At 47.5% G+C, this 25,475-nt stretch overlaps 4 protein-coding genes and 1 long non-coding RNA gene across 13 annotated transcripts; 3 read left to right on the top strand and 2 right to left on the bottom strand.

The window, feature by feature from the left end:
• Positions 1 to 78: 78 nt before the first annotated feature.
• LOC142904574 (troponin I, slow skeletal muscle-like) lies at positions 79 to 3,311 on the bottom strand. The gene is made up of 7 exons (XM_076050762.1): positions 3,183 to 3,311; positions 1,551 to 1,583; positions 1,225 to 1,266; positions 1,003 to 1,134; positions 835 to 924; positions 571 to 741; positions 79 to 417 (listed from the first exon to the last, which is right to left on the bottom strand). Exons 4-7 carry the CDS (start codon positions 1,105 to 1,107, stop codon positions 331 to 333), a joined length of 453 nt encoding a protein of 150 aa, XP_075906877.1. The 5' UTR covers positions 1,108 to 1,134; positions 1,225 to 1,266; positions 1,551 to 1,583; positions 3,183 to 3,311; the 3' UTR covers positions 79 to 330.
• A 1,496-nt stretch (positions 3,312 to 4,807) lies between these two features.
• Positions 4,808 to 8,021, top strand: LOC142904547 (interleukin-17 receptor A). 3 transcript variants are annotated; one of them, XM_076050712.1, is made up of 8 exons: positions 4,920 to 5,038; positions 5,277 to 5,397; positions 5,512 to 5,559; positions 5,655 to 5,812; positions 5,887 to 5,961; positions 6,061 to 6,130; positions 6,461 to 6,556; positions 6,644 to 8,021. In XM_076050712.1, exons 1-8 carry the CDS (start codon positions 4,964 to 4,966, stop codon positions 7,459 to 7,461), a joined length of 1,461 nt encoding a protein of 486 aa, XP_075906827.1. In that variant the 5' UTR covers positions 4,920 to 4,963; the 3' UTR covers positions 7,462 to 8,021. The 3 variants fall into 3 exon arrangements, with proteins under 3 accessions (XP_075906828.1, XP_075906827.1, XP_075906826.1); XM_076050713.1 differs by adding an exon at positions 4,808 to 4,830 and having other exon boundaries at positions 4,917 to 5,397; positions 5,887 to 6,130; XM_076050711.1 differs by having other exon boundaries at positions 5,887 to 6,130.
• Positions 8,022 to 8,167: 146 nt separating this feature from the next.
• On the top strand, positions 8,168 to 14,302 carry LOC142904546 (uncharacterized). Of its 3 annotated transcripts, none has more exons than XM_076050709.1 (19): positions 8,168 to 8,368; positions 9,104 to 9,231; positions 9,313 to 9,427; positions 9,547 to 9,721; positions 9,868 to 9,979; positions 10,117 to 10,223; positions 11,001 to 11,127; positions 11,229 to 11,349; positions 11,453 to 11,538; positions 11,769 to 11,908; positions 11,991 to 12,050; positions 12,136 to 12,199; positions 12,296 to 12,390; positions 12,494 to 12,622; positions 13,020 to 13,134; positions 13,226 to 13,363; positions 13,476 to 13,642; positions 13,750 to 13,832; positions 14,013 to 14,302. In XM_076050709.1, the coding sequence occupies exons 2-19, from the start codon at positions 9,171 to 9,173 to the stop codon at positions 14,206 to 14,208; spliced, it is 2,091 nt and encodes a 696-aa protein (XP_075906824.1). In that variant the 5' UTR covers positions 8,168 to 8,368; positions 9,104 to 9,170; the 3' UTR covers positions 14,209 to 14,302. The 3 variants fall into 3 exon arrangements, with proteins under 3 accessions (XP_075906824.1, XP_075906823.1, XP_075906825.1); XM_076050708.1 differs by having other exon boundaries at positions 8,168 to 8,805; XM_076050710.1 differs by having other exon boundaries at positions 8,177 to 8,300.
• Positions 9,794 to 13,118, bottom strand: LOC142904548 (uncharacterized). Of its 3 annotated transcripts, XR_012929421.1 has the most exons (6): positions 12,941 to 13,118; positions 12,280 to 12,377; positions 11,929 to 11,984; positions 11,761 to 11,848; positions 10,084 to 10,220; positions 9,794 to 9,928 (listed from the first exon to the last, which is right to left on the bottom strand). It is a non-coding gene; the product is annotated as an uncharacterized LOC142904548 (long non-coding RNA). The 3 variants fall into 3 exon arrangements; XR_012929420.1 differs by lacking the exon at positions 11,929 to 11,984 and having other exon boundaries at positions 12,941 to 13,111; XR_012929422.1 differs by lacking the exons at positions 11,761 to 11,848; positions 11,929 to 11,984 and having other exon boundaries at positions 12,941 to 13,100.
• A 448-nt stretch (positions 14,303 to 14,750) lies between the features above and the next one.
• Positions 14,751 to 24,615, top strand: cnot4a (CCR4-NOT transcription complex, subunit 4a). Of its 3 annotated transcripts, none has more exons than XM_076050707.1 (13): positions 14,751 to 14,991; positions 16,604 to 16,824; positions 17,046 to 17,243; positions 17,451 to 17,537; positions 17,800 to 17,901; positions 18,092 to 18,217; positions 18,303 to 18,427; positions 18,531 to 18,737; positions 18,828 to 18,885; positions 18,994 to 19,249; positions 19,789 to 20,268; positions 20,513 to 20,746; positions 22,437 to 24,615. In XM_076050707.1, exons 2-13 carry the CDS (start codon positions 16,651 to 16,653, stop codon positions 22,745 to 22,747), a joined length of 2,358 nt encoding a protein of 785 aa, XP_075906822.1. In that variant the 5' UTR covers positions 14,751 to 14,991; positions 16,604 to 16,650; the 3' UTR covers positions 22,748 to 24,615. The 3 variants fall into 3 exon arrangements, with proteins under 3 accessions (XP_075906822.1, XP_075906819.1, XP_075906821.1); XM_076050704.1 differs by having other exon boundaries at positions 14,752 to 14,991; positions 22,419 to 24,615; XM_076050706.1 differs by lacking the exon at positions 14,751 to 14,991 and adding an exon at positions 15,547 to 15,817 and having other exon boundaries at positions 22,419 to 24,615.
• The last annotated feature ends 860 nt before the right edge of the window (positions 24,616 to 25,475 follow it).

The following is a 25,475-nucleotide window of genomic DNA, read 5'->3' as shown; positions in this document are numbered from 1 at the left end:
GGACATTCCACACATTCAACAGAGTGAAGCGCAAAACTGAAGCTGAAGATTCCAAAGAATCAACATTCAGACGTCATGGTGTGTTTTGGTTTTAATAATCAGCGGAATCCCATGGCTTACAGACAGACGGCGCCATCATCTGCGAAATGAGAGTACTACAATGACAACAGGCAGAAAGCAAAAAAACAAAAACCCAAACGCAGCTTCTTGATTGGCGAAGGGAAACCTTCATGACAACTATTTAAAGTTTTGATCCAGACAACGACGGGGGTCCTCTTTAGAAAGATTCATTTGCCTGCTCACTTCCCTTCATGAGGCAGAAGCAGCTGCTCACTGTCCCGCATTAAACAGCTTCTTCCTGCCCTCCATGCCGGACATGGCCTCCACATTCTTACGCCAGTCAGTCACTTCTTCTCTCTGCCGGAGGAGAAGAAATGTTTTTGAAGGATATTTCAAAGGTTTTTTTCATCCATCTCCCACCCCCCAGTTCCTCCTCTCTCTCGTCCTCCATCTCCCACCCCCCAGTTCCTCCTCTCTCTCGTCCTCCATCTCCTCTGTCACCACCTTTACCTTTTCGTCCTCCTTCTTCACTGTCTTGAGGTTGGCCTTAAAATCTGACTTCATGTGCCTGGAGGTGTCGGTGCAGGCGCCCAGCATGTCGTCCGTGGTCTTCTTCACTCTCTTCAGGCTGGGCTTCTTGATGCCCTTCAGCTCGACGATCTTCTGATTCAGCGAGGTGATCTGGGCAACACAGGAAGGCCATTTCGTTGAGAACCATTGCCACGTGGCCACAGCACCTCTGTGAGCTGCCGGTTTCGGCTTTTTGGGGTTCACCTCTTTCTCATTCCTGGCCACTTTCAACTCAAAATCGTAGCGCGTTTCGTCCACAACGCCTATCTTCTTGTGCAGGTCTGAACACAGGTCCTGCAGAGGAGAGGTCACATGACGTCAAGTGCCATGTGAAAGAGCCAGGCAAAGCGTTGGCGCGATGGCCTCCTGTACCTTGAGCTCCTGGACCGACATGCCCGACAGCTTGAGGGGAGGGAAGCAGCCGTTCACCACTCGTTCCTTCTCTTCTCTCTTCTCTTCCAGCTCGTCCACCAGCATGGAAGCGGCCTTCTTGAGCAGCTTGGACTGTGAAGCAGCAAAGGCATTAAACAAGATATAAGCACTGTTTCCTGCTGGTCTACCGGCGGGCGGCAGGCAGGGGGGGGGGGTTTGTACCTTCAAGAGAAGTCGGCGTGTTGCCGCAAATTTTCGCTTTCTCTGTGGGGACGAGACAGAAAAAAAAAGGCCTCAAGTAGTAACTGCACGAGTAGCATTCAAACCAAATGCTCCTCTCTGGCTCAGTGTTCATGGCTGATTTGTGCAGGTAGAACAAATCATTTTGACTCACCGGTCTTCATTGATGCGTGATGAGAAAAGAAGACAACAGGTGTCATTTCTCTCTCTCTCTCTCTCTCTCTCTCTCTCTCTCTCTCGCTCTCTCTCTCTCTCTCTCTCTCTCTATTTGATTTCAGAAATGAAGTAGAGTGTTGGGACTTGGATACTCACCCCTCAGACATGTTGGCAGATTGCAGAACCTTTAAGAGCAGAAGCAGAAGTTTTCATTCTGTTATTTGCATTTTCAGTGATATTCCATTGTAGACACGCAGCCAAAGTGGGGCTGAGTGCATTCTGCAGTCCGACGTCTTTGCTTTATTCAATCAGGCAACAATATGATGTTGATATTCCCGCGAGGGCTTCTTGGGATTCACACCAGTCATTGTCCGAGGACCAGGCGATCCCGTCTATTGTTATGAGGTGCCTGCTACGCGGCTATATTTGACCGCATTGCTTCGACATGTTGCAGCGTCCCGGCAGCTGCTGTGGCCTTGATAAGGGCGGAGGGAGCCAAGCACCGGAGAGGTTTTGGCAGCCGGTGGAGAAATGACACCAGAGCTGAAGTGCTGGGGGAGCATTTTAATAGATAAATAAATAAATAAATAAATAAATAAATAAATAAATAAATTTGCTCGTGACAGTGAGACTGATTACAGTTTTATCTTTTTTTAAAGACTAACATGTATAAATAAAGAAACAACATCAACATCAATTGTCTTCTTGCATTGCTATGTTGTGTTGCTTGCCTTTGGACGCCATTTTACACCCTTTTCTTTTTTTTTTTCATCACGGACTTCATTGGAGCCGCCTGAAATGTTTAATCACCCCCCCCCCCAAAAAAAAATTAAAAAAAAAAAAAATAAATAAATAAATAAATGTTTGTTCTCTTTACACCTTACAGCAAGAACGTAGGTTTTACCTTGGGACTAACGTGTGTGTTTTGTTAGAGCGCAGACCTTCGACCTTAGAGGGCAAAGCCAGACCAGAGCTAGGGGTGTCGTCACTAACCGGTGAGGGCTACGCGTGCCCTTATTGACATCACAGAGGGCAGCGATTTCCACAAACCACGCGGGGAAGCACACACTTTCGAAAGAGAGTCGCAGGCAAAATAGACATTTTCCTTCTCTCAGACGTTAACGTTGAACATGACACAACAAGACCTTTGAAAAGAGGAGCAAGCTTTCCACACCACACGTTAGTACTGCTAATGTGAGTCCAGCCACTCTGACAGCGCCGGAGAGTGAAGGGAAACGAGCAAAGTAGGAGAGAATTTTTGGAGGTGCGCAGCCTTGCCCTGTGGACGGCACACACGAGCCCCCTCATCATCACTTATCACAACAGCTTCTCTGTCGCGACCGGCGGGTCAGGCCTGTTGCTACCGGCGGCCAACACTCTGACACGAGGTCAGAGCCTCGGATTACACCGTCTCACTTTAGAGGAACCGAGAGTTCAGCGAGAGGTCCGAGGCGTCGCCGGAGTCAAACGCCAAGAGGCACGTTCAGAAATTCACTTTTGAGACGCGCACAGGAGCGGCGGTGGCAGCGGCGGTGGCAGCGGTGGCCGCTCGTAAATAGCAGCCGTGTTGGGCATGTTGACATGCAGTTTTGACTCCTTCCTAAAGACTTGTGCGCACCATGACAAACAAGACATCTGCTGCTGTGTCAGAAGAGGCGGCGTCCGTCGTCGACTCCCAACAGCCCCATTTCCATTTTGAGTTCTCAATTCCTACCACCACCACCCCCCCCCCCCTTTTTTTTATTTACATTTATTCTGCAATAAATGACTGATTTGATTCTTACCTTTAAGTGAAAAGCAGGGCAGCAGCAGTGTTGCTGGTGGACCCAGGAAGAAGAAGCGGTTATTAATGCAAGATTTATGTGTTGTCTGCAACACACATGAATGGCTCACTAAAATAGGTGCCCCCTCCCCCCGCCGTGTCCACCTGACAATTCCGCCATCGCATCACGTCTGATTTGCCCTCGACCCGTGACCCATTTGTTTCATGTGATCCTGTGCGCAAGGGCGCACTTCACACACTCACCTTGCTGACAGCTGAGAAATCCCCCTCTGCAGGTATCAGCTGCTTTTTGAACGCCTGCCCGGAATTGGTCTGGCACCGACCAGGCAGCTGGGAAGAAGTGGAGTCACACCTTTAGAGCACAGCAGCTCCATTTTTAAGTCTCTTTTGCACATTGCAGGGATAAAACGCAAACCTTCTGTCGTCTGTTCCGGCACGTGCCGGTTTCAGTGACATGTGAAGCGACACACAGCGCTGAGCACCAAGACAATGGAACGGGGGATTATGTAACAACTATGGCTATATTTTTGCTCCCACAGAATTTAAACCCGGTCATAATCCCCAGTCTATATGTGTTGTCTCTGCTGTTCCCCATGCGTGTGACAAGTGCTAAGGTTATGAAAGGTCAGCCTGGAAAACCCTGGTTAACGTAAGGAGTCGGTCTGGCGGCCTCTGCTGGTGACTTTCAACCTTTTGCTGCATAATTTCACTGGATAGGTTTGTTGTTTAGTTTCTCGGTTGTGTGTCATTGTTCTGAGATACTATCCTGAGATACAAAGATGCCATTTGTATTTTCTTTTTTTCTTTTTTTTTTTTTTTTAAGTATTTAGGTTTTCCTGACAGTGACAGAAACAACCCTTTTTTTGTAAACACATTTTTTTCATAACTCTTAAATCTCTGCTGCTCCCTAATAAGCAAAAGGTGTTACCACAGATTTTCAGATACAGGTTTTAAATTGGGTGCTTAAGCAAACTAACTAGAGAGAAAGACAAGTAAAGAGGATGGCAGTTGTCACTGTGCAATGCGTTGAATTCTTTTCAGGTCGAAATGGAACGTTTCAAAGCACCAAGCGTTAACAACATCCTTCCTGTTGGCAGATTGCAGCAGCTGATAAATGCAACGTCATTTACACCAGTCGGGTTTTATCGCAGCGGGCTTCGTCTCCGTTTGTTTACACAAATTGGCCTTTTGAACCACTGTGACTTTGGAGCAAAATGACCTCGGTGAACCTTTTCTGTTACTGCGTCAACATTCTTCTTGCAGCGTCGTTTTCTCTTCGGCTCCTGGACAAGCAACTTGACTGCAGACAGCACGTGAGAGTTCAACTTCTGACCACAATATCCTTTATATTTGTAGTCCCATATATATATATATATTGTTATTTCATTTGTTCTTACTTCTTTATTTCAAGGGTCTTGACAACTGTGCAATTGGTGAGTCTCCTAAGAATCACTACAAATACGGCAAATATATCTGATGGCGTATTTAAACGTTCTAATGTTCAACTTCAGACAGCTGCTCAGTCGAGCCTGCTGTCGTAGAAAGAAAACTTGCTCCGACTGGACCACGCCTGGATCCTGTCAGGTACTGGGTGGACCAGCGCGAGATTCTTCCTGCTCTGAATGTGACATGGGAAATTGAAGCAGATGGTTGGTAATGCTGTAAAAAAACAAAAAAAACCAACATACCACGTACATTGTATTTATTAAATATAGACTTTTCTTCTGTTTCCCAGCAAGTGTTTTAAAGCTTCGTGGATCTGTGGTAAATATTCTGGATGAAATGACAAATCGCAGTGTGTGCGTGCAGTTTTCCTACAACCTGAGCCAAACGTTCAATCCAATGATAAATTACAAGGTAGGACTGTTACATTGTATTTTGCTTTTTGTCCTGACCGGGTCTTTTGAGGAACTTAGCCAATAGCCATTGTTTTAGCAGGAAAGCTAACCAGGGAGAGCTAGCTAAACTTAACTGTTCAAATCCGTCACAGTAACTGTCCTGTCAATTAGTGGACACACCTGCTTTAGATACCCTGCAGACAAGACAGATATGACCTCCTTTTCTCTCTTTCTTTTTTTTCGTTCTTCATCTTCAGTGGAATTTTTCTTTGAATAGAGTAGCAGTCGAGCCTCAACACACGTATAATGTATCGGTTCATAATGTCCCAGAACCTGAGTTTGGACACTACAGGACCAGCAGGCAAATTACAATCCCAGGTGAGTAACCTGCAGCATCCCTTGAAATGGAAAAAGCAGCAATGTGGATTGAAGATTTGATATAAACAACAGTTTATTTCGATCTGTGACTTCAATATTGATCCTCCGAACCAGGATGTGCTGACAGAAGGATCCAGAAGGCTCTTATGTGCCTGCAAAATGGTCCGTTCTGCACCTACTATTGTTTTTAAATCGATGGCTCACTGGAAGATGCAACGTCACGCGTGGCCTTCACACCGCCTGGTCTGGTGTTTCAGGTAGTTTATGGGATCCTGGCGTGACTGCGGACGTGTCTTTGGATGAGCAACGCGGACTGTTGGCGGTTATGGTGAAATTTAAGACGGGTCAGTACTCAGACAGATACAGAGTGTCCATCCAGAGTCACGGTCTGTCTTGCTCGAGAAACGTGTCCAAGGTAATTGAACTTCTGGTCAGACTGACAAATCAAACGCTTTTCTTGAGAATGACAGTTTGACTTTTTCACAACAGAACAACCAAACATCACTCAACATGACATTTGAGTTGGAACTGTGGCAGCTCTCACAGTGTGAAGTGCTGATCAAGGTCAGTTCAGCCTTGACTATCGAATGTCCCGTAGCCGGGAGTGGATTTAGTTTCTCACCTACACTCGTCGCAATCGCATCACTCTGCTTTTTCCAAAAGATCCAGCCGTTTTTCATACGATGTAAGAATGAATGCTGGTGCCCAGTTGAAACCATCAACTACTGCAGACGTAAGTAAATATTCTGGTCAGTCCGTTAAAATGGGACGTGTAATATTTGAATGTTCGTAAAGACTCGTTTTGTGAGAAACGTTTTCTCATTTCTAGAGTGGAACTGAGTGAATCATTCTGCTCTTCCTCCTCCTCATCTTTCGTCTTCTACTTGAGATAATACATAATGCTTTCATCCATGCCACATGCATTAAAGCAAAATCCTGAACATACATTTTTCACGCAAGTCAACAGCCAAAAAATATGCTGCATTTCTTACAACAACAGAAAATGAAATAATGACGAACTGAGTAACTAACATTCCGTTTTCTTTCTGTTTCTTTTTTCTAGATTACACACCAAGAACGTTATTTGTAAAGGCAGCAGTGGGGCTGATGTTTGTAGCCAGTTATCTTGCTTTTTTAGTGTGGAGAGCTTGTAAAAAAGGTTCGCCCGCTTGTTTTTGCACCGCCTGAAGTGATAAAAGACAGCTGAGTTTGATCAAGTGGTCATTGATTCTCTTTCTCCTGTCAGATTCTGAGAAGTTGCCCTCACGCGTCGCCATGGAGACACCAGAGAGTTTTCAGGTGCGGGAGAGGAAAAGAGTCCTCATCATCTACTCCCTCGACCACCTGCTGTACCAGAATGTTGTTCTCAAGCTTTGTGCCTTGCTCTTGGTGAAATGCGGCACTGAAGTGGTCCTGGACCTGCTGGACTCTGCCAGACTGGGAGCGCTGGGAGGCATCCAGTGGCTGGACTGGCACCGGGAACAAATCGAGGGTTCTTCAAACAAGATATTAATCCTGTGCTCACGGGGAGTGCAGGCCAAGTGGAGAGCCATGTGTGGCAACCAGAAGGTCCTTGTGAGGGCCGAGACCAGCTCGCCGCTGGGTGACATGCTCAGTCCGGCGCTGAGCCTCATCGTCCCCCATTTCATCAGGTCAGCCTCGTTCGAGAAGTACATCGTGGCTTACTTTGGTGATATTTGCTCCGAGGAGGACGTGCCGTCTCCTTTCAAGGTCACCGTGCGATACAAGCTGATGGAACAGTTTGAGGAAGTCTTTTTCAGAATCCTAGACACTGAGAAGCAGGAGCCGGGCCGAGTCAAGTACATCCAGGGGATTTCAGAGGACGAGTGTCTCCACGGTCCCACAGGCAGGGCCCTGAGGGACGCCATCGAGGAATTTCATACGTACCAGCTTAACAATCCGCAGTGGTTTGAAGATGAGTTGCTGGAGGGCCCGGAGGTGGAGACTGAGGAGGTGACGGCCGGTGAGAGCTGGGCAGGTCCAGAAAGAGACCAAAGCTGCATTTACACCTCGCTCCAGGAGTCAGGACAAAACAGGGTTTGACACCACCATCAACTTGCAAGTTGTCACCTGGGATGAAATCAACTCCACTGGGGACAAGAGGCCGGTTTGAGTTCAAAGCTTTTTTTCTTTTTTCTTTTTTAACAAGTTCATTCATTCATTCATTCATCTTCTATACCCGCTTATTCCTATTCAGGGTCACGGGGGTCTGCTGGAGCCTCTCCCAGACACAGACACAGACACAGACCACCATTCACACTCACACGCACACCTACGGACAATTTAGAATATTCAATTGACCTCACATGCATGTTTTTGGAGTGTGGGAGGAAGCCGGAGAACCCGGAGAGAACCCACGCACGCAGACACAGGGAGAACAAGCAAACTCCACACAGAAAGGTCCCAGGCCCGGGCCCCGGAATCAAACCCACAACCTTCTTGCTGTGAGGCGGCAGCGCTAACCACTGCGCCACCGTGTCGCCCTTTTAACAAGTTATTGGAAATAAAAAGAAGAAAATCAGAAGTAAAAGCAAAAACTGTGTCCATTCAATTGAAGCAGCACCCTTTTGTATTTTCTTTTTTGTTACAGTTTCCATGGGGGGGGGGGGGGTAGCATGACTGAATGGTGAATGAATGCTGCCACCATGAGGTGACAAGTCATTTGCATTAACACACACCAGTGTGATCCATGAATTAAACATTTTGAGGCAAAGCTAGAGGTAGGGGCCTGTTTCAGATCTGACCTCAGGTTACGATCCCCCCCCCAGCTGGACTTTGGCCAGGTCTGGTCTAAACCTTTAAAATAGAGTGGAGAAAGTAAACAGTGCCGGGGGTCAAGGTTCAACTGTCTTTTTGAGCATTTTTGTTTGGCTCTGGAGACGGTGAGTGCAAAATCCCAATCATAAGGTGTTGGCTTTAATTGTATCAGACTGTGGATTTCTCAAGCAAGGTGAGAAGTTGTTCCTTTAAGGAAGTGATCTTCCCCATAATAAAACAGACTTGTGTTACCGAAAAAGTTGTTATGCAGGGGAAACTTTCAAATGTATCTCCCTTTTTTGATGCTATTCTGGCACAAAGCTGTAAAATTTGGCCTCATGTCCGGAGCAGATTTGCTGACAGTTTGAAAAGCTTCTGCTCACAAAGTTTGGGTGAGCGGGGGGGATAAAAAAAAAAAAAAAACAGAGCTCCGCTTTGGAATGTGGGTGTCTCTGGTTTCTCAGAGACCCCCAAACGGGGGAAGGGTGAGGTGAATTTGTCTCGGCCAACTGGGGCAAAGCAAATCCTCACAATGGCTGCATTGGGCTTGTGGCATGCAGTGGCGGCTCACACACAGCAGGGTGTGACGCAACTGCAGAGCCTCTGTGAATTTTCTCAGAAGGAGCAGAGGTAACGTACATCACGCTTAAGTTTGACTAGCACGCCGTTGTTTCTGTCTTTGCTTGTGCATTCTGACGAAGAATCCCAGTGCACAGGAAATCTAAATCAAAATAAATTCTTTCTGCTTAAAGGAATCAGGATCAATGTTAACTGAAATGTCACTTTAGCTTTGAGTGCAGATAGCGAGTAGTTTTGTGTGTGTTTTTACTTGACAGTGTAGATTTCAGTTCAAATGCAAAGCCTGGTGCTGCTATTGTCAGATTGGTTTTTGATTGCTAACCTTTAAATGCAATCTGTTGTCTCTCAGCACTCAGGTGAGCAGGAGGATCAGTGGCCAAACGGTTTCATAGTTGATCATCAATTGACACGTAAGGATGATGAAGAGATCCTCCGCTCTTATCCTGAGAAGAGGAATTAGTCAACTGTGCAAAAATGGTGCGTCCACACTCACCGTCACCGTCACTTCAAGTGTGGTCGCAGTCACAAAGACTTACGAGCCTCGATCTCTCCTCCCAGAGTCCCTGTTCAGAGTTCATCCTCTGGTAATGCAGGCGCTGGCAGACAACAAGCCTGTGGTGGCGCTGGAGAGCACCATCATCACACATGGCATGCCCTACCCGCACAACCTGAGGTACTTCCTGTGTAATGTGCACGGAGAGGAAACAAACATCTGCAACTTTACAACTGCTGTTGTTTTTTTTTTATTAATATTATTATTATTATTATTTATTTCATGACAATGTTATTCAGCACTGCAAAGGAGGTGGAGGACATTGTGAGAGCGGAAGGAGCCACTCCGGCCACAGTGGGAGTGATCGATGGAGAGGTCCGGGTCGGCCTTTCTTCACCGGAGCTGGACCAGCTGGCTCGCTGCGAGGGCTCCCTCAAGGTTTCCCGACGGGATCTTCCCTACGTCGTTAGCAAAGTGAGGCACGCGGCTCAAATTCAGTTCTGGTTGTCATCTTTTTTTTTTTTTATCTCACAGCCAATCACCAGCCTCCATCTGAGCTTCGGATCCTCGGCATCCTATGTGCATTTCCCAATTTGGTCCATTTATTGCATTTCATTCAGGGGCTTTCTGGAGGAACGACGGTGTCGGCCACCATGATAGCAGCGCATCAAGCTGGCATCCCTGTTTTTGTCACCGGAGGCATTGGAGGGGTTCACAGAGATGGAGAAAACAGTGAGTAACAATGCAACCAAAATAGATTTTACAACAATAATTTTAATACGATCAGGGAAATGCAGCTGGAAAGTATGAGTGAGGTATTTCTATGGGTTTTCTACCTTCCTGCAAACTCACGTGTGTGTCTCCTGCAGGTCTGGACGTCAGCGCGGACCTGACGGAGCTGGGCAGGACTCCCATCACGGTGGTCTCTGCCGGTGTCAAGTCCATTCTGGACATTGGCCGCACACTGGAGTACCTGGTCAGGAACATTTCATCACTTTTCTGTCACTCGTGTGGTTTCATTTCACAGACATCACGTCTAATGTCTTGAATTCTATCCTGGATCTCCTGGTCCACAAAACGGTGATGGTCCCACAATATCCTTACATCCTGGTTTGCTCAGTGGAGGCTCAGTGCAATTAGCCAGTTCGTTTGCGGTGGACATGCAGTGCAAAATTATGGTGTTTCACAGTGAAATGATAATATTAGATAAAAAAAAAAATAATAAAAAAAAGACTAGACCAGTATGCGAAATACAGGGAGGGGGGTCCAGGAGGGTCGGACCGCCTGATTAACTCACGAGACCCTGAAAGCCTCAAATCAAAATATTAAGTGGGTCTCATATTTTTTCAAAAAGCTATATACATATTTGTCTAATATTTTTTTTTTTTTTAAATATTCACAACATTTTGGTTGGGCTTTATTCGTATATTCCCATATTTGTCAATGTTTGGGAGCCAAGTAGAATTATACTTTTTGGCCTAAAAATGACCCTTGATTTATTTATGCTCACTGAGTGTGAAACCTGGGCCTGTTTAGATGCACACAAAGTTGATATCCTGGGAGGATTGAGGGAGAAAAAAGGCTCACGTTCCTTTTAAAGCACAGTCACTTCACTTTGGAATGTTTTTTTGGTTTTTTTTAGACCAATCAAGTGAATTGGATTATTTTTATCATTATCTCAGTGGTTGAAAAAAACAACAAAAGCACAATACTCAATGAAATGTTCTTATACTGTCTTGTGTCATTTTATCAGGAGACCCAGGGTGTGTGCGTCGCCACATACGGAGCCTCCAGGAATTTCCCAGCCTTCTTCTCACCACACAGTGGATTTACTTCACCCTACCATGTCTGCAGCCCAGAGGAGGCTGCAAAACTTATCGGTACCTCAGTATTGTATCATCTCAAGGTTGTGGGGTTATGTTTTTCTAGCAACAAAAAAAAAACAAACAGTAAATGAATGAACTTTGACTTTGATTTTCAGCCAGTGCTCTGTCACTGGGACTGCAGGGTGGGGTGTTGCTGGCCGTGCCCGTCCCAGAGGAGCATGCAGCTGCTGGTCAGCAGATAGAGGAAGCTGTACAGGCGGCCGTAGCCGAGGCGAGGTACGTTGAGGCCTGCAATTATCAGATTTCAACCGAATGGGCCTCTGATCTTTAAACGACTGAATAAACTCTACTTCCTGCGCTCGGTCTTGCTTTGCGGCAGCGCTCAGGGCATAACAGGAAGAGACGTGACGCCGTTCATCCTTCAGAGAGTCAATCGCTTGACTGAAGGACGCTCTCTTCAGGCCAGTATCCTACTGAGAGAAGTGATTCATTTAGAATTAGGCACTGAGGATTTGACTTGATGATTTGACTTTGAAGGGATTCTCTTTGTCTCCTTTTTGTTAAAGCGAATTGTATTAATCTCTTTAAGAGGTAGTGTAAATACATATCTTCAATTGTCCTCCTGCTACTGTTTTGCTGCTAACTTACTAACTAAACGGTCCACAGATTCATTGAATAGTTCTTAACCCTCACAGACATTGCTCTGATTCAGAACAATGCTAAAGTGGGCAGCCAGATAGCCGTCGCACTGTCCAAGCGTCTCAACGGGGAGACACTGGAAACCAAGACAGACGGTCTCGGCTTAAAAAAATCTGCTGATCCGGGATCTGATATCGTGAGTGCAGACACACGCACCTGCGAGGCAAGACTGGCCACCGCTGACTCAACACTGTACCCACAATGCTTTTCTTCTGCAGGTGGTTGTAGGAGGAATAAATGTGGATTTCATCGCAAAGGGAAAAGGAAAAAGCCTGCAGGTAAATTTTTCTTTTGCTCTTGACGTTCAGCAGCACAGGTCAAGTTGAGGGTGAAGGTTCTAATCAACGGCTTGTCGTCTCTCAGTTCGGCCAGACCAACCCAGGAAGTGTGTGTCAGTCGTTTGGCGGGGTAGGCCGAAACATTGCCGGTATGTTACGCAACACAGCTTAAAAACTTGTGTGAAAAGAAAAATGACTCCCGTGTTCTCGCCTGCGGTTTGAATCTTACCGTCTCGTCCGCCAAGACTCTCTGAGCCGCCTCGGCTGCAGGCCTCTCTTGATCTCGGCCACGGGAGCCGATTCACACAGCGACGCGGTGCTGAGCTACTGTAAACATATGGTAGGACAGCATGAATGTCAGGGAGGAAGCTGCGATACAATTTTTTTTTTTTTTTTTCAGATGTGTTTTATGGAATTTTCCCTCCCTCTGCTTTTCCTGTAAGAACACGCGTGGTGTGGCCAGACTGCAGGAGCAAAGCACCGCTACTTACTGCGCTGTTATTGCTGAGAGCGGGGATTTGAGTCTGGGACTGGGAGACATGGAGATCCATCAGCAAATCACAGAGAAATATGTAGGTTGTTTCAACACCCTCTTAAAAGGTTCAAAAGTCAATTTACTCTAAAGTCAGTTTGAAAGGGTTTTTTTGTTGTTGTTGTTGTTTTTAAGAAAACACAAAAGGCCAAGCCAAATTATTGAGATGATGATTGGGACAAAAAACAACAACATCAAATTGTCAAAATAAAAGAACAGATTATTACACTTATAATGTACTTATAATGTAATATCCATAGGTACGTGCAATAGTGATATATTAAGATAAACACTTCAAAGTGGAACAAGTGGATCATCCTAAAACTATTTTTCTGTTGCACTACTGCTACACTTTGACCTGCAAACACAAAGATGCCACAGGGCCTGGGGAGTCGCGGGACTCACTCACCGCATGTCTTCTGAACATCTTTCTGAAGGTGTCACAGTTTGAGCAGCAGCTCTGCTCGGCCGCTCTCGTGTGCCTCGATGGAAACCTCCCCGTCTCCACCATCGACTACGTTTGTTCCGTCGCCTCCAAACACGACGTCAATGGTAAAACAACCTCTCGGGGAGAACGTCGGGTTCTTGGTTGCAGAGACGTGTGTCCCAGAGTGTTCAACACAATGTGGTCGCTGTGTGCCAGTCTGGTATGAGCCCACAGATGCAGACAAAGCGTGTAAGCCCTTCCTCTCAGACGCCTGGAAGTCCTTGACTTATTGCTCCCCGAACCTGGTGGAGCTGTGCACCATGACCAGAACACTTGGTATCCCCACACCTGACGGTAAGTTCGTTCCCCAGTGACTCTGTCTCATTTTGGAGTTAAAATGTTTCATAAAGGAATTTAAAGTGGTTGGGAAATGTGTAAAAGTCATTGAGTCTTTTGGTCCCACCAGCACTGCCGAGCTCCCTCACGGAGGTGCTGAGTGTTGCTTTGACCCTCTCACGCCCCCTGCTGGAACATATCCATTGTCTGATTGTGACCCTGGGAGCCAAAGGGGTTTTGGTGTGTGGAGAGCACGAGGCAGGTTCTGTTGACCTGCAGCCGAGAAGACAACAGAAGGTACGTCTAGAGGACACTTGATTGCATGTAGTTAAAATAAAAAAAAAAAAAAAAAAACACCCACACATTCCAAGGAGAGTGAAGCTATGTACTACTGTGTGTGACAGAGGAAGCGGCTCTGTGCTGTGCATTACCCAGCACTGACTCTGCCAGCTGAGGAGACGGTGAACGTTTCAGGAGCAGGAGACAGGTGCAAAAAAAATCAGCAATACTTTCAGTCTTTGTTATTTTACCAGGACTTTATTTTCACTCATTTAATTTTCCAATGACACCCTTCTCTCTGTTTCCATCACGCCTTACTTAATTTACCAAAACAATTTCTGAACATTCATCCTGTATACAACATGCGCTCACCATTCTCCTTCTGTAGCCTTGCAGGTGCCATAATAGCTGGTATTCTCAAGCAGAGAGACACAGACTGCTGTGTTCGGATGGGGCTGCTGGCTGCAAGGCTTTCCCTGGTCTCACAGCACCCCATCGCCCCAACACTCACCCTGGACTCTGTGGATCCCGGCCAATTTCAGCCTCAGGACTGGCCCAAACCCAAACTGATGCTGATAGATTAAAATATGGGAATGAAACCAATGAACATGTGGTATTAGTTGTATTATTTCTGCCGTATTTGCATTTATGAAGTGAATAAACAGATGTGTGACCTTTTATTATTGTTATTATCATCATTATCATTATTATTATTATAGAAGCATGAAGATAACTAAATCATCAAACTGTTCATCATGTGTAAATACCTTTTTAATGTAGTTTTTTTCATTCTATTTGCACTACTTTTTGTTGATGTAATTGGAAAATTTCCCCAACGTGGGATTAATAAAAGTATTTACTTCTATTCTATTCTATTATATACATTGCTCTACAGTAGTCAATATTTTCCATTTGATTAAAACATATGCATTGCACGCACGACCATTTGAATAAATCCCGTAGTTTGCATTAAAGTTTATTTGTAAGGAAATCGGCGGATCCAAATACAGCATGATTTAGTATAACACCACGTTTTGCCGAAACGCGCTGCGTAGAACCACTACAATTCCCACAAAGCATCTCGTTATCTGCGCATGCTCAGTCGTACAGGACACTTGCCCCTTCCCTCCTCCCTACTTTAATGCTAGCTAAGATGGTGGTTAGAGCGTAAATTGTCTCTACAATACCAAGAAAAGAAAGGGGCAAAACATCTTTATAGCCTTTTAATTACATCAGAACAACACATATACGGTTGCCTTATGTGACCGTGTGTTGAAATATTGACATTTCAGTTACATTGGCTCGCAGTCCCCGCCCAATTTGGTGTGACTCCCTTAGAGTGGAATTCTAGGCTAAATACGGACAGGGTAAGTAAAACTAACGTTAGCCAAGTTGCTAGCTGGGGTAGACAGCGTTCATTTTTAGTAAATAAAGGGAAATTGTCACTGTTTTGACTTTACAAACTAGCACATACATTTTTCACAAACATGATAGATTATCGTCTCGATTATCTTGATACCCTTGGAGCAGTGTCAAGTGTTTATAGTAGCAAAACTTGCAGCCAGTCGGCGTTAGCTTGTATAGGCCTCGTAAGCTTGGCTCCAAAACCTAGTACATTTTCACGATAATGTAGCATGCTAGCTATGCCGATGATAGCGGTAGGCAAAGGCAAGCTGTCACTTTTTTACACCGACGAAAACGTACCGTGATGGCAAATGGCCCACGTCAATATAGAGTTGTTTTTGCTACTCGACGTGTTTTGGGTTCGTGATGCAACTTTTTATCGCTCCTCGATACTCGCAATTCGGCACACCGGCCTCTTTTACCAGTTTGCGGCTAACGTTAGCTTAGCTCAACGCTGGCCAAATAACATCTGTCATAATGTAGGGTCCATAAGACAGCGCTACTGAAGTTGCCATCACGGCTAACTACGCATTCTACCTTTTAGGTGCGACAGCTTGTATCTGCCATCTAATCGGGGAATTCCAGGTCTGGTAGCAAATGGTGATTGATGGGGAAATGTTGCCAAGTGTTTCGAACGTTGCCATTGCTCTTTAATCTTTCATTTGACTTTTGTCTCTCGCGTTTTTACAAATCGGGGTTTGACACTGGGTATCACCAAGTCGTGTGGCTATTAGTGACTGGGAAACCAGGCTGCAAATGAACCGCTAGCAGACGGCCGACATCTAAATTGTAAATAAAAGCAGTTCGTTGCATTTGTCTTAATAGCTCGCCTTGCGCATTTTCCGCCACTGTCAACTACTGAAAGATAAACAACAGCCCTTCCTTGGTTTTGCACGTGATGACCGCTCATCGTGTCACGTCGTCTGAGATGGAAAATTTTTATGTTTTCGTTGTGACGTTTTTATTATTGAAGTTGTTTCAGGGTTGTCCTTGTAAAAGTGCATGTATCGCCCCGGTGACAGCTTCATGTTGTTTTCTATAAACACGCCATCAGTAGCCCGTGAGGAGGTGTCATGTATGTGTGCTTGTCTCGAGTTGCAATAAATGCATAATTTGAATGCCTGCACTAAAACTCTGCATATTGTGGCTCCGGTACATCAAATGTTTCTTTTGGAAACCTTGTCAGGTTTTGCTGTTAACGCGTTTCACAAAATGTCTCTGGGCGAGCGGTGCATTTCATCAGCACCAAATGAATCATTAAGTTTAAGATGAGAAAAACGCTTTGTATGAAGGGATTACATTTGCATTTGCAAATAAAAATGGATTGAATCCCGGTGCTATTACCTCAGCCAGTGAGCCGGAGAAAATGCACAAAATGTTTTTTTTCATTCTTGTTTTTATTAAAGATATGTGTATTTATACACTAACCTGGCCTTACATTGACTGTTGTGACTGCTAACCAGCTGGTACGGTTGTGCGACGGCAGCATCGGTTCGTTCAGAGATTTTCTCAGCTGATACATTTTTGCTGATTATCCCGGTCACAGTTTTAAACCTTGCCTTTGTGTTTCCTCAGCTCTGTGCTCACAGACCAACTTCCAACACTCATCACTGCTCTATAGGATGTCCCACAGCCCCGAACTAAAGGACGACCCCATGGAGTGCCCTCTGTGCATGGAGCCGCTGGAGATTGACGACGTCAACTTCTTCCCCTGCACCTGCGGCTACCAGATCTGCCGCTTCTGTTGGCATCGCATCCGCACAGACGAGAACGGCCTCTGTCCTGCGTGCAGAAAGGTGTGGGAATGATGAGAAGTACATGATAACAGGAAAACGTAATCATAGCTCCCGACCGAGAATGTTTGTCAAAACAGTGATAAGGACGCAAATGGCGGGGGGGTGAAAGCCTCGGGTTGCCTCTGTCAGTTTAGGGCCACAGCGTTGCACTGTGAAGGAGCCACAAGATTAAAAAGCAAGAGATAATAACGTATAAATGCGCTTGTTTTTGTTTTGTGTAGCCGTACCCAGAGGATCCCGCGGTGTACAAACCTCTGTCACAGGAAGACATTCAAAGGATAAAGAACGAAAAGAAGCAAAAGCAGAACGAGAAGAAGCAGAAGGTGACAGAAAACCGCAAGCACCTGGCCAGCGTCCGAGTGGTTCAGAGGAACCTGGTGTTTGTGGTGGGGCTCTCACAGCGGCTCGCCGACCCGGAAGTAAGTCAAGTGGCAAAATAAGTCTTATCTTAAGTTAAGAAGTGAACACAGAACTGGCCACACATCTTCAGTGTGTTGGTTTGTTGGCATGCAGCATTGTTTCCACTAATGGATCACAAAGCGAAGCCCTGTGTCCAACGTTGGAAATGATGGACCAAACTTTCCCGTGATTGAAAGCCGCCTGCGTGTTGTGCCTTGTCTGTGCAGGTCCTGAAGCGACCAGAGTACTTTGGGAGGTTTGGGAAAATCCATAAAGTGGTCATCAACAATAGCACATCATATGCCGGTTCACAGGTGAGACAACTCATCAGACTGACTCCATATTCAGAAATTCAATTCACTAACAACCCCTTTCCTGTTTCCATTGTGAGGTGCTAAAATTGTGTTATTGGTTTGTTTTGGCAGTTTCATTATGTTACCACACTAATTACAGGCTGCTGTCAAGCTTGATTCTGAAAAGATTTTTCTTTTGAGCTCTAAATGAACGGCAGAAACCTGCAATAGATTTCTGACCTGTTTGCCCACCAATGTTCTTTTTCTCCTTGTGTCTTTGCAGGGGCCCAGTGCTAGTGCTTATGTGACTTACATTCGCTCTGAAGATGCTCTAAGAGCAATACAGTGTGTAAACAATGTGGTCGTCGATGGCAGAACACTGAAGGTGACGAGTCAATTAGCTCAGCATTATTTGAGTTAAAATTGTCTTTTCCCTACCAAACCTATCTGTGTTTTCTTCCACAAAATATTAATTTCATGTGTATTTTATAATTTGCCAAGTGACCTGCAGATCTAACAAGAAAAATGTATTTCTAAGAAATAATGAATGTCCTCTTCCTTTTTTCCTGTTTCAGGCTTCTTTAGGCACAACAAAGTACTGCAGTTACTTCCTAAAAAGTATGCAGTGCCCCAAACCTGATTGTATGTATCTACACGAGCTGGGAGACGAAGCTGCTAGCTTTACTAAAGAGGAGATGCAGGTGAATTGGATGTCCATTGTTATGAAATGTTTGGCCAGAGTTTAAAGGATTGAGGCAAACTGAGGTGTTGTGTGATTCCTCGCAGGCGGGCAAACATCAAGAGTACGAGCAGAAACTCCTCCAAGACCTCTACAAAATAAACCCTAGCTTTCTACAACCTCCAGCATGCGGCACAGAGAAGTCAAAGGGCAAATCCAGCTCCACACAGAGGTTGTCTTTTTTTTAATTGTCTCGGCGGCGTCCGATCGCTCGCTCTGTAAATGTTGACAATTTGTTCTGAGCTTCTTTTCTTCTCCTTCCTCCGTTGTTGCAGAACTAACAGTAGCAATGGTAAAGACGGGTGGCCGACATTGTCAGGACATGGCAAACTGGCCAACGGGCTTTCAGAAGAACGCAAGTCTCCTCCGTTGTTAGACTATCTAGACCAAGAAGTCCTTGCTGCAGATGGTTTAGAAACAGAGCTGGGCCCCGGTCAGCACACAGCCCTGTCGCCCTTCTCCTCTAATTGCGACAGCAACAGGTAACGTGTCCTCCGACCGCTCTGTAGAACTCCCTCGGCTCAGTATTCTGTTGCATATTCACCTGGAACGTGTGTGTGGTGCGTCTGCAGTCCCAGTGATAAACCTCCAGAGTCGATCGGAATGGTGAACGGCGAGACTTTAAAACAGGTGAGAAAGCAGCTTTCATGCTAACAAACGCTAATTTAACTCTTGACACCCATGACGTCTGGTTTTTCATCGCGCTCTTCCATCTGTCTCTCCCCCCCATCGCCCCAGATACCCACCAGTGACTCCCCCTCCCCTCCCCCGGGTTTAACCAAGCCCAGCCTGGTGGTCCCCATCAGCGTGTCAGACCTCACGGCCCGCTCGCCCTTCGAGGGCGCGGCAGCCGAGTCCCAGTCGCTCTTCTCAGACAACAGCAACTTCAGACATCCAAACCCCCTCCCCGCCGGCCTGCCCCCCTTCCCCAGCTCCCCCCGCGGCAGTTCCGACTGGCCCATGACCCCCGAACCACAGAGCCTCTTCACATCAGGTACGGTCACAATTAAAAAACGTTCAAGCTTTTTACGCACGGCCACGCTGGACCTTTCTTTGTCTTGCCGTCAGGCTAGGTTGTACTGCCAGGGTGACTGGCACCTTCATAAGTGTGGCATTTCCTGCTTGTGCTGCCAGCTCTGGTTTGGAACCTGCTGGCTTTATCCAAGAACTCAAACGGATCTTATTCTTACGGGAAAAGAGCAACTCGTTTCTTTGTAAAGATGCGTCTTTGTCATTCCTGCTTTCAGCGTGACTCACTGCATTTCATCATAGTGGCATAGGGACAGCTAAGCTTTTATAATATGAAACTGTCACCTTGTTCCAAAATCTCTGATCTGATGCAATCGCTTTTCTTGGTTTCATCTTTTTCTATTTCATTAGTTTATAAGGAATCTTAGATGAGAATGTAAACTTAAGTTAAAAGAGGTTAAACACTTTACTGACATGGATTTTGTTGGAACTGAGTTGAGAACACATGATTTGCTTAACAGGTCCAGTAACGCTCTTCTCTCCCCCCCCCTACCCTCCCCCCAGACACAATACCCGTGGCCTCCTCCACAGACTGGCAGGCGGCCTTCGGCTTCGGCTCGTCCAGCAAACAGCAGGACGACGATCTGGGCTTCGACCCGTTCGACGTCACCCGCAAGGCCTTAGCTGACCTGATCGAGAAGGAGCTGTCGGTGCAGGATCAGAGTCCCTTGTCACCGGGGCCCTTCGGCGGCCTGCCGCCCCCCAACCCCAACCCCGCCGCCTCCCACCACTTCTCCAGCAGCCTGCCGCGCCTCCCCCAGCTCCACCACAGAGCCGTCTACAGCTCCTTCAGCTTCCCCGGCGGCCAGAACAGCCAGGCCGGTCAGCAGCAGCCCACTGCTCGACACCCCTGGATGGGCGTCCCGACACGGAATAACCTCACGCACTTAAACCACTCAGCCGGTGCTGCCTCACACAATAATTTCCTGGACCTGAATCTGCCCCCTCAGCACAACACAGGGCTGGGAGGGATCCCAATCTCAGGTACGGGGACACCTGGTGGTGGTGGTGGGGGAGGGGCGGGGGGCCTCGGTGGATGATGCTCTGTGGTGTTGTTATTTAACGTCCGCTCCCGCGTAGCACTGGCAGCCATGTTTGGATTCGCCACTATTGACTTTGGGTGCAGTTCTGCTGCTGACCACTAGTCTGATCGAAGCGCGTGAAAACCTGACATCCGTTCTGCCTTTTCTCTCTCTCTCTCTCTCTCTCTCCCCCCCCCCCACCACAGAGAACAGCGGCTCTATAGACGGCTTAAATGTCAAAGAGTGGCAGGACGGCCTCAGAGCTCTGCTGCCCAACATCAATATCAACTTCGGTGGCCTCCCAAACTCCTCCTCCTCTTCCTCCTCCTCATCCTCCAACAGTGTTAATCACATCGGCGGGCCGGCAGGGCCAGCGGGCATCTCGCACAGCCTGAGCTGGGACGGCACAGCCAGCTGGATGGACCCGGCCATCATCACAGGTGGGGAGAAGCTGCTGCGCTCATCGCCGCTTTATTGTGAAAACCCTTCATGGCATTGTTGATGCCGCATGGTTTAAAAGATATAAGACTGAAGAATGGCCAGTATAATATTTATAGTACCGTATTTTCTGCACTATAGAACGCACAGGCACACAGTCAATAAATGGTCTATTTTCTAACTTATGTCATATATAAGGCGCACAGAATTATCAGGTGCATTGAGCGAGACAAAAGAGTCAGAGATGAGTCAGTCAGTCAGTCAGTCAGTCAGTCAGTCTTTATTAACTGCCTTCACAGTAACTATAAAACTTACACCAAAAGCACAGAATAGTCCCATCTCAACTGGCCAAAAAACGTTGTGGAGTCCCGCGACTAATCTGCATTTGGTGGCAGTGAAGCAGGCTCACTGAGCAGCGCTGTAGCGCGACATCACGCATCAAGCAACCCGGTTGGCAAGCGACCCGGGTTATAATCGGCACGGCACCGATCGCCAGCTTTTTTTACCAGCCGCACGGAACGACGTTGAGCGTCTCGTGCGCTACGTCATAATATCGCAGCAGTCCTGGCGGAGATCACGTGTTGATGCACAGGTGTTGCATCACGTTCCATCACTGCTTGATAATTGTGCATCGTCCCCCTGGCTTTCTCGCTCGCGCACAAAGTGGACCAGACGCCACAACGACCGCTGCGCGGTGCGAGCCTGCTGGCCGGCCGCGGAGGTGCACGCCGCTTCCAGTCTGCCGTGAACGGCGAAGAGCCGCTGAACGATTCTACAGCACCGCCGCACTCCTGAACACCGTCACACTTCATCCACGCCATCTCAGCGCCATGACGTCAGCAGACACGCAGCGGTGAAAGCGGAGGGGGTGCAGCTCGCCGGCGGGGGTGCAGCTCGCCGGCTGGGGTGACGCCCCGCTGGGTTTGGTCCGTGGAGAAGGCACTAAAGGCCCATCGATCGTGCGACGTCCCGGGTGTTGTCCCACAGTGACACCACCCTAACAGTGCATAAGAGGCTTATGTGTTACTCCGCGACAGCCATAATGCTGCTAGCGGTGCGGCTTTGTAATTTCCCTAAGTCGTACTACAGTAGAACATTTTGCCAGAGCGCCGTGTGCCTCTCAAGACGGCTTGGGACGCCAGCAGTGAGCACAACCAGAAGGAATCCACATGTAAGGCGCTCAGGATGGTACGGCACACTGGCGGTGTTTGAAGTGCGCCTCATGACTCAAGCAGTGATACTGATTCAATTCAATTCATTTTCTTTATTTTTAATAAGTGACTCTGTATATTAATGGACACTTTCTTGCCAGAAGTGTTGGAAACTATTTTCCAACCGCTGCTCACCTGCTTAAACTAGCTTTTAATCTCTTCTGAGTGTTATTATTTTGGGGGGGGAAAGAGAACAATTAGTTTTTTATATAACCAAATGAATAGCTGTGTCTCTACTTAACTAATAGCAATACCAGCATCATTGTTTTGATATCCTCACATTTTCTCATTCGCACTTGCAAGTTGTGTTTCAGTGAAGTCTCCTTTGGCTTCTCGTAGCCTTTAAAGCTGAAGGCCATCGATGCTGCAGTCCCAACTCCAGGCCTTCACAAGTAGCTGCAACATTTTGTCTCCGCCCATTTTCATCTCTTTATCCTGCGACCCCCTCCCCCCCTCCTCGCAGGTGTCCCGGCCTCGGCAGGAAACAGTTTGGACTGTCTTCAGGACGACAACCCGCCACACTGGCTCAAATCCCTGCAGGCGCTCACAGAGATGGACGGCCCGGCCGGCTCGGCAGTGGCCTCCGCCCAGCCCCTCCACACCGGCCTCCTGGACGCCCACCTCCCCCTCCACCACAGAGCCGCCGGCGGCTGGGCTCCCTACATGACCCCGCCCACAGCCAACCCCGCCAGCCAGTTCCACTCCCCGCCCCCAGGCTTCCAGACCGCCTTCAGACCCCCCGGACAGCCCGCCACAGAGCTGCTACAGAGTGCCGCTGTGGACCGCCACTGAACACACACCCACGGCAGACTACCTACCCACCCACCTACCCACCCGCCCCCACCCACCCGACTATCACTTTATTACCCACTCATCTTGTACCCCCTCCCCCCTCCTCCTCCCCCGGACGCAATACACACCAATCTGCAGATTATTGAAAAGAATAATTATTAACAAAATAACAAACATGCTTTCTTCGTTTTCTTCTCCTTCCTTTTTGTCTAAAGGCTGATTTGTTGTTTTTTTTTTTTTTTTTTGTGGTACACGAGTTATCATCACCCTTTGTCTGCAACCATTACCACTCCTTGCATCGAGTTCTGGGCGCAACACAGGAATTATGTTGAGCCTCACTGTGGAAGGAGGGCGGCGGCGGCGCCGCAGTAAAGCTGCCACAAACCGGCAGAGAAACAAATGAGCTTGAAGTGATGAGGTCTTTTTCAAAAGAAAAAAAAAAATCAAAACAATCAAAGCTAACTATCGATTAAGCATGAACGGCATTTGTGTTTTAGAAAAGTGGAAGTCACAATGAGTTTGTTTTTTTGTTTTTTTTTTTCTCCCTGAGGAATGAAGCAAGCTGTGAAACTGAAGCTTTGCCCCAAAGACCTCCCCCCCCACCCCCCACCCCCCCACTGTAACAGCAGACTGTGAAACGGTTAACCCTTCCAGTGAAGTTCCAAAAAAGCAGGCGAGGTCAGCAAGAGAGAGGGAGGGAGGGAGGGAGGATAAACAGTGAGTGGGTACTCAGACTGGTTTTTTTTTTTTTTGAGTGGTTTTAAAAAAAAAAAAAAAGAAGAAGAAAACAAAAATTGTAAAGGAGCTGAGGTCCGGACGGTAGGGTGCGAATGCAGATGACACGGGGGGGGGGGGGGGGGGGTGAGGGCATCGGCTATGCATGGGCTCCCTGTTAGGTAGGGACACAGATGGCCCGCTTGAGAGGCCACTTGGCCCACATTCCCTTTTAGCAAGAGGGGGTTCCCACGGGCCCCGTCGCGCCGGAGGGAAGATTCTGCTGAACCTCTGTATCAGAGGATAGAGCACTGCCTAAGCACAGGGAGCCGGGGCTCGGAGAGACCGTGGCACACGTCCTGAGCACTCGGGTTAGACTCATACTCACAGTGCCACTGTGTGGTACCGACAGTAACTAGCGCCGACACGGACGGCCACCGGGACGGGACGGGACCGGGGCGGTGACCATTAGGACGGATACGAGGCCGATGGCGAAACAACGCACGAGGGAAGCGAGGGTCGCGGCGGGATGAAACAAAAGTCCCCTTGTTGGACCCAGGAGGGCTTTAATTCGAGGCCTTAAAAACGGACGAGAGGAACGGGAGTCCAAACGATTGGAAGGGGAGTCGAGCGTCAATGATTGCTGAAAACAAATATGCAATATTGTATGTCACTTCAGCAAAGTCGTGTGTGCGTGTGTCACCAAATGAGGAGTTGCTGCAAGACAAAAAATGAAAAATAAAAACTTAAAGTACTGTAGTAGGGTTTCGAGGAGCTCTCGGCCTTTTACGTTTCAAGATCGAGACAAACCTCTCTGACCACCGCCGCCTTTCTTTTCTCTTTTTGAAGTCTTAATTCCGATCCGTGTTTGCGCTCTCTCTCTCTCCCTCTCCCTCTCTCTCTCTCTCTCGTTCATCTCCTAGCCTCCCTTTGCCTCCCCCCCCCCCCTGCTGTTCCCTATTTAACAGTATTCACCAAAATGAACAAACTCATCCAGGAGAAAACCGACACAGAGTCATACAATGGGTTTTAACGTGATATTGCAAGAAGAAGAAAAAAAAAACAAACGAAATCAACGTTGAGGCGCTTAAAGGAAGTGAACTGTCCTCTGCAGGTCTGAAAAAAATGGAACCTTTAATAAAACTGAAAACTTGCCCTGTGTTCGTCTGCAGTTGTGTCGCCACGCATCCACACACCTCCCCGCGCACGTCCGCCGCAGCGCAGAGAGGACACTTGTCAAAGTTGCCGCGTGTCGTTCTCGTTTCGTCCGCTAGAGGGCGGAGCCTCGTCATTGATGGAGCGCTGCAGTCAGACTGGAGAACAGCCACAAGGTTACGCCGGGGGGGGGGGGGGGGGACGAGTGGAGTCACGCGCCGCCCCATTAAAATATTTAATTTTAAATATTTGTTCAGATGAGGTGAAACTTTAATGCAGACACTGACTTATTCACAAGCAGCAGCAGCAGCGGCTATTTGTTTCTCCAACCTGGCCTCACCGACTGGAGCAGCTTGCACACACACACACACACACACACACACACTCCTGCTCAGCACTCTCTCCTCTGCCAGTGCAGCAGTTACCTGCAGCACAGATTTATTCTCTGTGTCCCTCAAGACTCCTGATGCACGAGGCAGAACAGCCGGTACTCCAGCGACACCTCCAGTCAACTTTACCTCCGGGTGCCTGCTATGACAGTCATAATATACTGGTTCATTAACTTCGAGGTTCTTCTGTGACTTGAGTTATAATGACCTTACCTGTCAAGTCAAAGGACAGAGGGAGGAGCGAAAGGACGCCGAGCGTTTGATTGAAGCGGTGAGTCGCGTCATCGGCCTTCTGGATACGTATGAAGTTACAAAGCTGAGTGGCGCCGAGTGGCCGGGTTGCCTCCATGTGTTGAGGTCGGGGCATGACTGTGCAGAGGTCAGCGCCAGAACTGCTGGGATCGGTGCTGCAGGCTGAAGGAAAAAGGCTGTCTCAGTGCCGAGGGAAAAGAAAAGAAAATTCCCAGACC

Source organism: Nelusetta ayraudi, unplaced genomic scaffold, assembly GCF_046127955.1.
Source record: "Nelusetta ayraudi isolate G7.1 ecotype Tasmania unplaced genomic scaffold, CSIRO-AGI_Nayr_v1 ptg000129l, whole genome shotgun sequence".
Lineage (NCBI taxonomy): Eukaryota > Metazoa > Chordata > Actinopteri > Tetraodontiformes > Monacanthidae > Nelusetta > Nelusetta ayraudi.
This window is presented reverse-complemented; position numbering and strand designations above follow the sequence as displayed.